General features: G+C 44.9%; 1 protein-coding gene across 2 annotated transcripts in view; it reads right to left on the bottom strand.

Moving 5' to 3' along the window:
- Positions 1 to 220: 220 nt before the first annotated feature.
- Positions 221 to 14,263, bottom strand: part of TICRR (TOPBP1 interacting checkpoint and replication regulator) — a 586,714-nt gene continuing 572,671 nt past the window's right edge. For both annotated transcript variants that reach the window (XM_085644448.1, XM_085644450.1), the window contains exon 22: positions 221 to 1,155. In XM_085644448.1, coding sequence (XP_085500574.1) covers positions 1,019 to 1,155 — 137 coding nt within the window. In that variant the 3' untranslated portion in view covers positions 221 to 1,018. The remainder of the gene's footprint in view (positions 1,156 to 14,263) is intronic.

The following is a 14,263-nucleotide window of genomic DNA, read 5'->3' as shown; positions in this document are numbered from 1 at the left end:
CGCCAAAGTTATTCAAAATAGAATTTTCAGATTTCCTATGGAAACACGGTCCTAACTATAACTATCTACTGGCGACCGCCAGTAGATAATATACACATACAGACATATATATATATATATATATATACACACACACACACACGCTCATATGTGTGAATGTATTACAGAGTCACAGTATTCAAATGTCAATTTTTTTAATTAACTCACAAGAACTAATATATAGACTTTCATGTTTAGATTTATTGTTTTTTTACAAATGAACCATAAAAATATGTATTTACAGTTAGCTATTTTCATTATATATAGACATACACACACAAAAATACATTCATATCCCTCAATGGCTTCATGTCAAAGCATTGTCACTTAAAATTTGTGGGCAAACATTTAATACTTTCACATTAAAAAATAATTGAAATGCAATGGTCTATTTACATCAAGTAAGTGGATTAAAGAAAATAACCATCTGTCATCTTAAATGTAATGTGTAGCTGGAAAAGTCTCTGATGGGGGTTAGCTTAGGGGGTGACATTGTTCCCAAAATCTTACTGCAAATGTCATTTTACTGTAAACCTTACATTTCCCGGTAGTGACCCTTAATTGAAACTAGTGTCCTGCAGGAATGGTCAAACCAGAACACAGACTTGATTCCTCCAAATAAATACATAGCCTACAGAACTTATAGCGCTAATGCCGGCCCCAACATTTACCTGCTTTGTCAGAAACGTATATCATTATAAAGGTGACAGCATTTAATAAAATGAAGAACTTTCACATTAATATGGAGGCTTTAACTTGCTAAACTTATTCTCCCTTTCACCTTAAAGCAGCTCATCGGCAGGTAACAAACGGTGGCGTGGATTTACAACACATAGGACTTTTAATCAGATTGGATATACCCAGTGCAACCTACTCGATGAGTCTCTTAATCGAGCTGTATGTTAAGCTTGATGTTCAAACATATATCCAGTGCTAAAAAAAGGGCGATCATTCAAAAGCAGATTTCAGATTTCTCCGTTCAGCTAATAAGTTTTTTTTTGGTGTAAATTCTATTAACAGAACGACGAGGAACACCGCCACTGAATGGAGAGTCATCTTTTTCTGCAACACTGGTAAGAACAGCCTTCTTAGTGGGAGTCTCCAAGTCCAACTCCTCTACAAAAGAAACAAAAACAAAAAAATAAACAATGTTGCAAAATGTATACACATCGTCTAAAAGCAATAATGAAAATGTAATTACGAAAGCAGGCCCTATGCAAATCGTCCTACCTAAAAAGATTACCCGATATTCCTTGTTGTGTATTAGAAGGGAATTACTTTACCTTTAAAGACAAGCTACTATACGTAGAAAGGAAAATAATGAATTGGTATATAGAGTACAATATTTGCTATGTACAACTCAACTCCCCCAACGCGCAAGGATGCCAACCAATATTTAAACAAGATATTTATGGCATTTCATCTGAGAACTTGTAATTATCTACTGGTTTTGGTGGACCAATATTCAAGATGGGTTAAGATGGGTATAGCAAGCAGTATTGAAACCTAAAATATTATTGACTTTCTGAACACTAGGTTGTCTTAAGGGAATTTGGGATTCCCTACTTATGGACTTTGGTCCTCACATGGTGTCAAGAGAAATGAAAGAATTGTTAGTTGCAATAGGTTTAAGAAACACATAACAGGTGCTTTATATTATACAAAGGAAATGGTGCAAAATTCAATCGTGCCATTAAAGAGTGCATACTACGAGAGGTCTGCAGGAAAGAACTGGATTTATGGTTTGATGAGGTTTCTTTATGCTTACAGATTTACTCGACAAACATGGAAAGTACCATCTGAATTGGTGAAGGGAAAAAAAAATCAATAACAAATTGTAACCTGGTTGGGTACAAAGGGGTGAAGCAGTGTGAAGTGGGAGTTCGACAATGGTTTAAATAAAAGACTAGAAAAGTTAGGGATGATCGCAAGAGAAACATTGATTATCATAAAGCAGTTTGAAAACTGAAAATAAGTGTGAGTGATGTGGTTAGAGTTTGCGAGTCACTATTAGGAACAGCAAGCCAAGAGCATCACTTTCGAATAGAGAGTCGCAGGAGGATGTACGATTGTTTTACGTCCGGAGGGCAGTCGCAAAACAAGTGCAGTTTACCACCAACTTCAAGTAGGTGATATGCAAGTCGCAAACAGGACCCCTTCCCCTTTGTGAATGGTAGCAAAAATGTTTAAGAGCAAGCATTGGTCTCACGGACCACTGTCTAACCTTAAAAAAATGAAATGGAACGGTTTAATTTTTCCTTTAAGGAAAAAGGGCTGCATTAAAAAAAAAAAAGTTGCTTTATTTAAAAGAAAACACAGACATGGTAGTCTGCTGTCCCCAGCAGGCCACCATACCTGGTTATTGCCCATTCTCAATGAGTCGCAAATTGAGACCTGCCTCATCAATGTCGAGGCAGGTAAATTTTGACCCCATTGAGAATTGCTAATGTGTCTGAGACACATTAATACATTTTATTTTGCAAATCTCTAATTGAGACTCACAAAAGAAAATAAAAATATCGTAATTAGAGACTCAAAATGAAATGGTCCTACATCTGGCCCCAAGCCTCCTATTCTTAAGCGGAGGGCCAGGGGGACACTGAACAGGAACGTGGGCCCCCTAGCACCACTGGAACAAGCTAGGTGGCATGGTGGGCGAAAAACAAATTATTGGGATGCGGCCCAAGAGATTAACAGTGGCTGAGACTAATTCAAGCATTCTGTCCATCACCTTGCTGCTTTTGCATTTGACTCCCTGGATGTACCAAGCATGTCCTGAAAGGGGCCTGGGCTCACTGTGGCATTTGAACCACTCTATACCCAGCTGAAGAGCCCTTAACAAGGGCAAAACCAGTAATGGGTTGCTTGTGTTACAGTTCAGGGAGGACCTGACCTAGCAGTTCGGGCTGGACGGTTCCCATGAGGAACAGGGTGAAGACATAATTTGCACATGGCTGTGTCCAAACTGAGCAGGCTTGGTGGGCGAAAAAAGATGGATTGGGATGCAGCCCGAGAGATTGCCTGTGGTTGAGATTTATTCAAGCATTGCATCCATCACCTTATTGTTTTTTAACTTCAGATTGGGAGCAGCTAGATATATCCTGTTTACGCTCAAATGAATTGTAATTTAACATTCTCTTTAATGTTGATGTCGGATTTTAAATTACAATTTTGAAAAAACTACTTTTAGAAACTTGGCAATTTCTTGCCCGAACCAACTGTGCCTTTTTGCTAGTGTCCTGGGTCACAAGACTGTGAATGACTCCACTGTTGGCCTTTGAGTGTCGCTTTGAGACAACGAGACAAAGGAAGTCTAGGTGTGAGGGGAAAGGGTCTTCCTGACGGAATGACTGGGGAGGAGCTGTACCAAGCCCTGATTACACTTCCAAAGGATCTGTCTGTAGCACACACAAAGGATTCGGGCACCAGGCCCGCACTGCCTTTTGTCCCCCTAGACAGTTTTAAACCAAACTCGGGGGAAGAACAGACCAGAACCAGTTTTGTGGGTATGTCAGGGAATTCACCCACAGAACGGCTAGCACCAGGTATTAAAATAGGACCTTCAGAACCACTCACCAGAACACTGCTGGACCTGTGGAAGATTCAGACGGCCTGCCCTTCTACCAGAAGTACTGCTCTGCTGTTGGAAAGACTGCCTTAACTGTCTTAATAAGGAAGGCTGAACATGCTTGCCTTGATCCCAGGCTACCTAGAATGACTGCAAGGGTCAGTTGGCTGACCTGTGTGAGTTATAGGGACAAAACAAGCTTCCACAGGCCTCCCTACAACTGCCCAGCTAATTAGCACCAATTGGGCCTCTCTAGGCCTGCCTGAGCTCTGCTGCTGTCATCTGCTGGAGTGAGTCCTGATCCCAAGAGGTGTCTCAGGTCCGGGACCCTTGGCTGGCATCAGTGTGAACTCCTCCTCAATTTTGGTCTCTGTGCAACTACAAAGCGACCTGTACATGCCGAGAATCGACTGCCAATGCGAAGCTCCAGAGAAACCTGCTCTTCACACTGGCTGCGACAATTTGTGGCAATCCAAGACATGCAGTTCATGCAGAAAGCGACTATTCGCAATGATAAACCAACGTGAAGCTCCAGCGACTATCAGTCCTTCGCGCTGCAGTAAAGACCGTGCACAACCTCCTCCTCACGGCCTCCTCAAAAGTAGCTCTTCAAATTGAACTTGAGAAGATAACTCTTCAGAGGGACTAAACGGGTCCATGTAGTTGACCCCCACCCCATTGCTTTAGCATGAATATGTGGCTTTCCCCAGGCCTGGCGTGACAAGATGACAGCGAGTGGCACTATGTGCTTCTTGGTGCTATTTTTATCTACAACTTTGAAAAGCAATCTCTTGTTCTACTGAATGGATTTACATCGTGGTTGTGTTTTTTTTATCTATTAATTTGTACTCTATTTTTCCAAATGGTTTTGGGATTTTTCTTTGGTTGTGTTTTACATTTTTTTTTACTGTTTGTGTGCTACATAAATACTTTACACATTGCTTCCAAGTTGGGTCTGTCTGCTTCGTGCAAAGCTACCAGAGAGGGTAATTTAGTTACATAGGTTAATTTGGTGAATTTTGTGGTTACCCTTCACAAGGAGTGTGTTTAGGAGCAGTGCTAGTTGCGGCTGTGGTGCCTAAAAACAGACTGCCTCACCTAACTTGATTTAGAGTTCTTTGACCTTCACAACTAACCGATGAGCACAAATGATTTGTTCTGGAGAGAGAAGGGCATGATTGCAGAAATCAAAAAGCATGCGTATAATTAATTGGAGAGACCAGAAGGGTACATTGTCAAGTCAAACTTTATTTACTTGTAAACTTAACAAGAAATACTTGAGGAGGGAGTGGATGGCAAGCACCGCTGTGGGAAGGTGTTCTAGAATATTTCCCTATTGACCTGGCTTTTCAATATGTTATTTATATAATATTTAATTGAAGAAGCAAAATAGTTCCTCTTGGATGAAAATAACAGTATTTGATGTTTGCCACATGTGAACTTCTTGCTTAGGCTGTCCGCTTTTTCTTGTATGGTGCAGATCAGAAAGCTCCGATACCTAGCAGCACTAGTGCATTTCTATGTGTTTGCCTTGAGAGTGTATGCACTGGTACTTCTCTGTTTACGGACTGCGTTGGTGTTGCCCATCTTCAATAATACAGTCCTTCGCAACACATGAGTGTGGAAGTTCATCCGGGCATACCAGACAGACCTAAGCAACAAAAGAAAAAGTCTTTGTGCAGCTTTTCTTCAACCCCAGTCCATAAGTGATACATCTGTAAAAAATGTGGCCTGCAGTTGAGAGGAACAGAAGTGTATACACGCCAAGGTAGTTGGAGCTACCGGCTAGGGCTTACTTCATTCTACCTATAATTCAGATGCTATGATGCAGTTCAATGTTGGTTGCTTTCCAATGGCATTCTAGGTGATCCTGGACGATCAAATCATTATGATGCTTGACAATGTGAGACAAAGGAGGCATTAATTGAATTAGGTGGCAGGTGGACGGGGTGAGGACAGTAAAGGAAAGTGAATGTAACTAATGAACTTGGAGATAAAGACAAAATAAGTCAACAAGGATGAGGCAAGTCACAGACCATTTGAAAACAATATAAGGGGGCATTCATAGTGTAGGTCTGCAGGGCTTACTAGCAAATCTGGGGTACTTATTAAAAGATGTTCCCTTGTCTAGTCGCCCGACAGATGAGGAAAAATCGAAGACCTCTTCTGCTTCTTTTTTTTCTTGTGTTGAGATTGAGACGTACCAAAATGTCCCAAGAATTTAAATTGGGACGAGGCTCTTGGACTCCGTGACAGTTCCCAGGACCTCAACCGAGACAGAGTGTCATAGTGTTCCTGCCGAGCTACCATGAGCTTGAGGGACTGCTACCGCAAGGCCTTTGGATTCATGGCCACGTCATGCCCTCTGAGGAGCTGGGTTGGGGGGAGTACATGGACTCCCTGCTATCCAGGTGCTCTCCAATTTTCAAGGAGGCTCTCAGACCTGAAGCAAGGAGGGTTTTCTGCTGCCTGGTTGCAGTGGGGCTGCATAAGATGCCAGGCAAAGAACAGGTCTGGCGCAAGGAGCCAAAAAATAAAGCCCCCAACATAATGTTCCCTTTTTAGATATCCAGGAGACCTGAAGTTTTGCTTATGGTGGTTAGACCTGGCCACCAGTAGGAAAACAAGCCCAAGATGGAGAAAATCAGCCCAACTGGATCAGAGATATGCGCCCAGAAGTTTTGCCCATTTCAAAACAAAAATGGGTGAGCTAAGTTGAGATGAGAGCTGACTGAGAATTATAGCAATAACTAAGAATGTACTGTCCAGGATGGAGATTTCGGTTGCACATGAAATACTGTGTGCGGTTTATGCTCCTGGTTGAAAATCTCATAACAATAAAATTCTGGGGTGGGTCAAGCACCCAGCGGTTGCCGCATCCTCATGTAATTCACTCCATTGGGAGAGGGGGAGAAATCTGTGTGTGAGCCTGTACAGCTGCAGACCATGCCATAACGGTTCTGTTTGTACATGACCTGACTGCTTTGCATCTGCATTAAGTTTGGAAGGCTTCACTGAAGCTGCCTATGCTGTCAACATATGCTATTACTCGGGGCGCAGCTAACCGCTGAACATGGCGGACACGTCTTAATAGTGCTCCGGACAAGGCCCTGAATCTTGTCTGAAACGTTGCTGCCACAGAGACATCGGACACCTGTTGCTGCCCCATGATCCTATAGAGACCAGCGCAACATATTACCGAAACTCCAGTGTCCGTGAATCATTGCTACCGGCTAATACTGGGCCCGAGAAATTGGCACGGCAGCCTAGACGCATTGCTAGCGTAGGCTGCACGGCGCCTTGAGACTACACACCACCGTGGCAGGTACGCGCTTGCATGGGAAACAGAATTACCCGGTACCAAGCTGTAGATACCTGCTCAGGGGCGTCGAATTGCTGGAGAGGGCGGCTGATGCGGAGAACACCGAGAGAATCCGGAAGGACGACCCCACTGACTGCTGCCGGGTGCCTGGGATGAGACCTCCGGGGCTGACTGTTGTTGCGGGTGTGATTGGATTCCCCCTGCTGCCGGCCCTGGGATGCGATGGTTCCCCCACTTGCTTGTGTGCGTCTGAGGTGCACTGAGGAGCCCGGCTTCCAGTGTGAATTGGGGTTATATGGGAGCGGCTGCCTGAGGCCTGCGGAGGGACACGCCCGGTCCAGAGGCCCCGATTGGGAGCAGTGTGTGGTGCGGCAGGGCACCTGGTCTGCACAGCGTGGCCATAACCAGCGGCGCACCCGAGGCTGAGAAAACAGAGGGGCCGCCTTGAATTACTGTGCATAAGGATCACACTGCCATATGTGTGGCTTGGAGTAGTGAGCCCCGGTAAATATTGCCATTACACCATAAAATCCTAGTACCGGGCTTACTTTCTAGGATACGCTGGAGACTGGGAACATAAAAATGGAAGTTTTGTAATACTGTGCACACCGATCACATTGACACATGAGGCTGGGAGCAATGAACCCCTCAAAATAAAGTCACTGTGCTATAAACCCTGAGACTATACTGAGGGGCCTGCTTGATGAGATTGAAGTATCAACAAACTGTGAGTACTCTGCTGACTGGGCACTGCCAATGCCAGTCTCCTAGATTGTTCGTCACAGAGTGCCACCAGCTGTACAACTGACTCCCTTAGAGCTCATTACAATGCGCAACACGCATTGAGGCAGTAAGCAATATATGGCCATACGACTAAGAAAGAATAAAGCCACATGTCATAACCTGTACCGGGATCTTAATGATCTCTGTGACGCGCTGTGAGAAAGTGCCATCTTTCTTGTACGGTATGCCCCCACTTTTTCCTGAATTGCTGAATGTACTTTGACTGAGTGTGCCCTGGACTCCTGCCAATCAGGTGCCCAGGGCCTATGTTCCTTCCTTAAAAACCTCAAACCCAAATTGGCAAACCCTGGCCACATGTCAGCCCCTGGTAAATGGTACCCTAGGTACCCAGGGCCTTGTGACCAGGGAAGGTCTCTAAGGGCTGCAGCACTCATTGTGCCACCCTTAGAGGCCCTGTACCCTAACAGACACACATTGCCCTTGCAGGCTGAGTGTCTGAGTACAAGACAAAACAAAGAGTCGACATGGCACACATCTCTGTGTGCACTCGCTATCTAAAACTTTATGATACACATCTCTGTGTGCCATGCCCACCACCTACACTGCCCTGGCATACATCAGCCACCCCTCTAGCTGGGTGCCCATTGCCAGTGGTGTGGGCACAGGAGCATGAGCCCTGTGCCCCTACAGTACCCAGGCCCATTCCTGGGCACTGTAAGTGCAGTGCTACCATTAAAAGAGCACATGGTGCTGAGAGCTCGTCAAACACGAACTCCACAGCGCCAAAATGGCAACACTGAAGACTGAGAAGTTTGGTATCAAACTTCTCAGCACATTAAACCCGCACTGATGCCAGTGTGGGATTTAATGTACCAAGCACCACAGAGGGCATCTTAGAGATGCCCCCTGAAACCTAACCTACAATCCACGTATGGTGTAGGAGGCTGCCTAGGCTGCCACACAGCAGTCATGTTTCTGGACCCCTGGGTAGGAGAGCCCCCGCTCTCCTGGGCCTGCAACAATGCACATCCTGGGCGAGGTGCTAGGTCTCCTCCCCCAGGATAGACAGGGGAAAGCTTCTAGGGCATGCTGCCTCTGTGAGCTTCCCCAGGCCACTTGCTGCCCCCACTCTGGCAGGAAGCCTGGCCGGAAACCCCAAATAAGGACAGGGGACGTGCCAGACTGCCAACCCCACCCCTCAGGTGGGGGAGGCGAGGTGAAGCACCTCTCCGGGCGCTCGCCATCTTGAAGATGGGAGACCCTGCCCAATCAGGAATAGGCTATTGCCCCCCTCCCACAGGAGAGTGGCAGGATAGGGGGTGTACCCACCACCTTAGGACAGGGACCCATTGGTCCCTGCCCTTTACCAACCTGTAACGCCCCTAAATTTAGCATTTAGGGGCACCCTGAACCTTCCTTCCTTAGATTCCAGATTCCGAAAAACTAAGAAGAGGAAGAAGAAAGAAGACCTGCCGTGTAGCTGCTAAGAGGAGGAAGACACCAACTGCTTTGGCCCCAGCCCTACCGGCCTGTCGGCCCTCGAACCTGCTCCTGCTACATTCCAGCTCCTCCTGTGGCCAGCAACCACACAAACCCCGGAGGACCGGACTACCATTTGGCTCTAATCACCTGGGACTCCCATGAGCAGAGGCTCTGCTCAAAACCAGTTTCTAACCCCTGGCATCAGTCCGGAACCGCGAACCCTGTACACTCTGCACCCGCCAAGCCTGGCCTGTGCCAGAGTGAACAAAGACCCTGAGGACGTCCCCCAGGCGACTGTGACCCCAAATCCGGCACCCAAGGACTCACCTCGACGCTCCTGACGATGCCTACAGCCTCAGAACCAGGTACCCCCCCAACTGCAATCAACAGAGGGTAAGATTTCCCGACACCAAAAGGTACCCCTGCACCCTGCGGCCCATTGTGCCTAACTCCTGGGTACCTACCTATCGTCCGACAACCCACCTTACCTCTCAAAGCGGTGGTGGCACCTGAAGAATCTTCGTCCCCGAGCTTGCAGCCTTTGTTCAACTAGGAGCTTTCCCATTGCAATCCATTGAGTGCCCGAAGGCTCAAAAGCACCCTGCACCCAGCCGCCCGAGTGGCCCTGGCAGTGTAACCTCTACACCTATCTACTTCCCCATTGCCCTGAGCAAGTGACCAAGAGCCCAGCTCCCACAGCCGCGTGGCCTGCTAGTCAGCAGCCACCAACCAAGGCCCCCCCTGCCTCCCATAGGATAACATTGGGCCTAACTCACTCTGCACCCGGCTGCCCCTGTGCCGCTGAGGGTGTAACAACTGTACCTACCTGACCCTGGGAGACCCCTGAGTCTGTCACCAGAACCTTAACTCTGCCAGTCGAGTACTTACCCAAAAGCCGATAACCCAATTTTCCTCCATAGGGTAACATTGACTGGTTTCTTCTGAAATTTCTCCTAAGTGTGGAGTTTCTAAAACGTAAAATATTCACCAAAAATCAACCGAGTAACGAAAACGAAAATACTCACCTGCTATCAGGAGAGATCCTAGCGCTGGATCTTGGTGCCCAGCACTGACCCTGAAAAATATTCACAACCGTACTTACCAGTAACCCAATTTTTTTCCATAGGAAACCATTGACTGTTTTTCTGTGAAATTTCTTTTGGGTCGATTTTTGCAAACTACAAATATTCTTTAAAAATCTTACCAACTGTGAAAACGTAATTACTTACCTGTTTTAGATAGAGGTCCCAGTACTGAGTCTAGGAGCCCAGTACTGGATTACAAAAGTAACAAGAACATACTCTACCTGCAACTTGAATTTTCTCCCATAGGGAATCATTGACTGTTTTTCTATGAAATTTCTTGTGTCAACTTTTAAAATAGCAACCCAAACACTTCAAAAGCATGCAGCAGTTCAACTCCAAGAGCTCAGAGAAAAATGGTCGGCTGACCTGGGCCACGAATTAACAGATAAGGAATGGGAGAAATTGTTAGAATATCCCAAGAAAGTGTCACGTAACCTTAAATTTAAGCTGATCGAACTTATGTTATTACATCAGGCATATCTGACCCCACATAGGCTGAGCAAAATGTTACCAGATTCGGTAGACCGATGCCCCAGATGCCACAATCAGCCGGCGGGGCTATTACACATGATTTGGGCATGCACTAAGTTGATGGGAGACAGTCTACACACTCCTTAATGAAGTGGAATTTTGTATACTGGGGCTTTGTAAAATACGCAAATCTCAGAAGAGACAGTACAGATTTGCGAACCTGGTACTTATATTGGCTAAACGTTCAATTACTATGAAATGGAAATCCGCACAATCACCAGCAGTGTTGACATGGCATAATGAACCGGTACGATAAGGGAGGGCGGAAGGCATGGCTATACGCAAAGAAGAAAACCGAGGTTTGAGGAAAGTCCTGATGTCATTGTAGTGGAATGCGCTGGTAGACCAATTTGTGACTCTTGAGTCTTCCTTACACTGAATAGACAAAATGGCATGGCTAACCACACATAATATGGCAATACTGTGGAAAATCAGATGACCAAATTAGGTTGTTGTACTTGGAGTCTTGGACGGCGTAAACCGGTAACGTGAAACTTGATGCGAGACTGGAGGTAGGGGAGGACAGGTGTTCAGTTCTTATTAACAAATGTTTAGCAATGGGAGGGATGTGCTACATTGTCATGTATATTCTGTATATGCCATTTCTGAGGCTATACCTTTGTTCAGAAATCATTGTAACTGCTCGAATATCTAGCCTTTGCAATACCTTTGTTGTACTTCCTATGCTTGAAACCAATAAAATGTGTTTACAATTTTTTTTTTTTTTTTTTAAACATATGCTGTTACTGTGCAGCTTTTGCTGAATAAGAGGAAATGGCCATCTACAGTGGGCGCTCTACTATGTGCTTGTGAAGGTTGTACTACAACTATGTCCAGGACTTTAAATGGGATGAAAAAGATATGGAGGGGGGTGCTCTAAAAGGGCACCCTCAAAGAAGCATAACTACAAATCTTTTCCAAGAGAGTGGAAGGTGCAATTAAGGGTATGGATTAAAACATGTAAACTAAAATATGGTGCTTCACAAAGCATGCCACCTGACTAGCATTTGAGTGCAGATGTCCCCTCTACAGAACAGAAAGTCGGGAGTGCAGTGAAGAATCTGTGGTTAAAGAGCGTTATCGAAAGTAAGTAACTTGTTCTTCTGATGAATATGTTTTACTTCAGATTCCTCATCTTCAGAACAGACAGCAGTACCTCCCAAATGGTGTAAGGACAGAAGAATTGACTCAACCAAAAGAGACTTGCAGGACAGAGCAGGTGAAATGGTGATGTCCCTCTCTCCAGACCTGGCTGTCAAAGCAGTAGAGCTTGATAAATGTGTCCACTTGAGACCCATGTTTTAGTCTGGTAATTGTACTTAACAAGAAGTCCCTCCTTACCCCCCCCCCCCCCCCCCCATTGACAGTACCATTATGGCAGCCTTGGCCCTGGTGGAATGGACCTGTAGGCTTTCAGGGAGTTCCTTCTTGGCCAGTGAGCAACATTCTTATGCATAGCACAATCCAGCCTTTCTGGGTACCAGTGAAACACACAAAGAGCAGGAAATCCACACTCTGTTCTCTTTATTGCTGAATTGAAAAGCTCAAAGCTCTTTTGGAGGTGAAGTCTTCCTCTTCCTGCTGAGGTTGTCCATCCCATCATTCCTTAAGCATCACAAATGACCAATGTTCAATTTGACAGCCCACATTCAGATGTCCTGTGCTTCACGGGGAAGAACCAGGCAGTGCTACAGCTTAAGAATGCAGAGAACACAGTTGAGGTGTCTGTCAAAATCCCTATTAATTTTCTTGCGATTTGTTCCTGGAAACCACTGAAAGCACACTTGACCACCTGCATATCCTTAGAAACCAGAGTTGTAATAGTCCCTGGTAAATGGCAGGCACAGGTGTGTACCCATCACACCAGGAGGCATCTGTGACCACTGTGCTTACAGCATTGGAAAGGCAAGCATGCAGTCAGATAAGGAGTATGGATGCACTGGTTTAAGGCCAGATTCATGCAATCCATCACATTAAATTGTATTCTCTTGATTTCCAGAGATCTGGGCCTACTGCTGATGAAATTCATCCTGACCTTCCTGCAGAATCCGCACTACAAAACAATTATGTTGTGAGATGAATTGAGGCCCAACAGCACCATAAACTGCCTGGCTGTAACTGCAGCAGACTGTTTCAATAAATTGGGCATCGTGCACAACTGAGTGTAGTGCCTAGTGTTGTAGGAATACACCCAGGAAGAAAATGAGTTCCTTACCTGTAACTGTAGTTCTCCAGTATTGGTATCTTTCATAGATTCACATGCTTGAACCTTTCCCCGAAGTGGGAGTCCCACATACCATAATAAAGCAGTATGTATCATTATTATAGGCTGTAACGGCATGAACAATCACTTTAACAGCCTATGTCCTTTACAAAAACGAACCAAACTTCAGCCAATAAGGTGAGAGCACCCTCTAGAATACTCACAAGAGAGGCTGAATCCTTCAGATTTCCAAAGCACAAGTGCGAAATAAATTACAAGCTATAAGGGTTGCCTCTTAGGTGAGGAGGGTGGCTTGCATGTGAATCTATGAAATATATCAATATTGGAGATCTACAGTTACAGGTAACTAACTCATTTTCATCTCCAGTGTTGTATCTTTCATAGATTTATATGACTGAATCAGAATAGCAAGCATTTATTTTGTTTGTATACTTTAAAGCATTAGCACAAATAGAGGATGGAGGGTAAAAATATAAACATAACATATCCCTTTGAGAGATATATTACCTACTGGCGGTTGCCAGTAGGTAGTTATAGTTAGGACCTATTATCTATAGGAAATCCGCAACATTCTATTTAGAATAACTTTGGCGCCGGTTGAAGAATCTTCGCGAAATTTTTAAAACATTTGGCCCGCTCCGGTCCGCTCCTATCCTGAAAGTCTCGGGGTGATTTGTCAAGAGGGGCAGGGAAAAAAGGGGGTCCCAAAACGTGTTTTCCCCATGCAAAATTCCATAGGGACCTTTAGTCACAGCTACAGCCCGAACTGCTGAACGGAATTACACCAAATTTGGCAGAAAGGTAGACCTTGGTTTAGAGTCGTGCCTTTTGCTTAATTGGTGTAAATCTGTTCAGTAGTTCCTGAGAAAATCAAAAGAAAAATCACATATATATCTGGGCGGAGCCTAACTACACATCTCATCGTGAGATCCGATTGGCTGTCAGCAATTCATCCAAGAAGTGTTGGCAGCCATCTTGGGACCAATATACATGATAGCACCTCATTAAAAAGCATTGCAGTTAATAGAAGGTTTTAAGACTTTAGTTACATTATAAATCATCTGTTGATGGTACCATACTCATTTTAGGAATTGTGGTATGTTCTAAGGTGAATTTACCATGTAAAAAAGCCTTCTGCTGGGATATCATGAATCATGTTTGAGAGAAAACTATTTTCTCATGCTTTTCCCTCAGAGGTTTGGAAGGTGATCTATAAGCTAAACTGAGAGAATATTTTCTGTAAATTCACATTATCTTTCTCAGTCATG

The sequence above is a fragment of the Triturus cristatus genome, chromosome 3_1, assembly GCF_964204655.1.
Source record: "Triturus cristatus chromosome 3_1, aTriCri1.1, whole genome shotgun sequence".
Lineage (NCBI taxonomy): Eukaryota > Metazoa > Chordata > Amphibia > Caudata > Salamandridae > Triturus > Triturus cristatus.
This window is presented reverse-complemented; position numbering and strand designations above follow the sequence as displayed.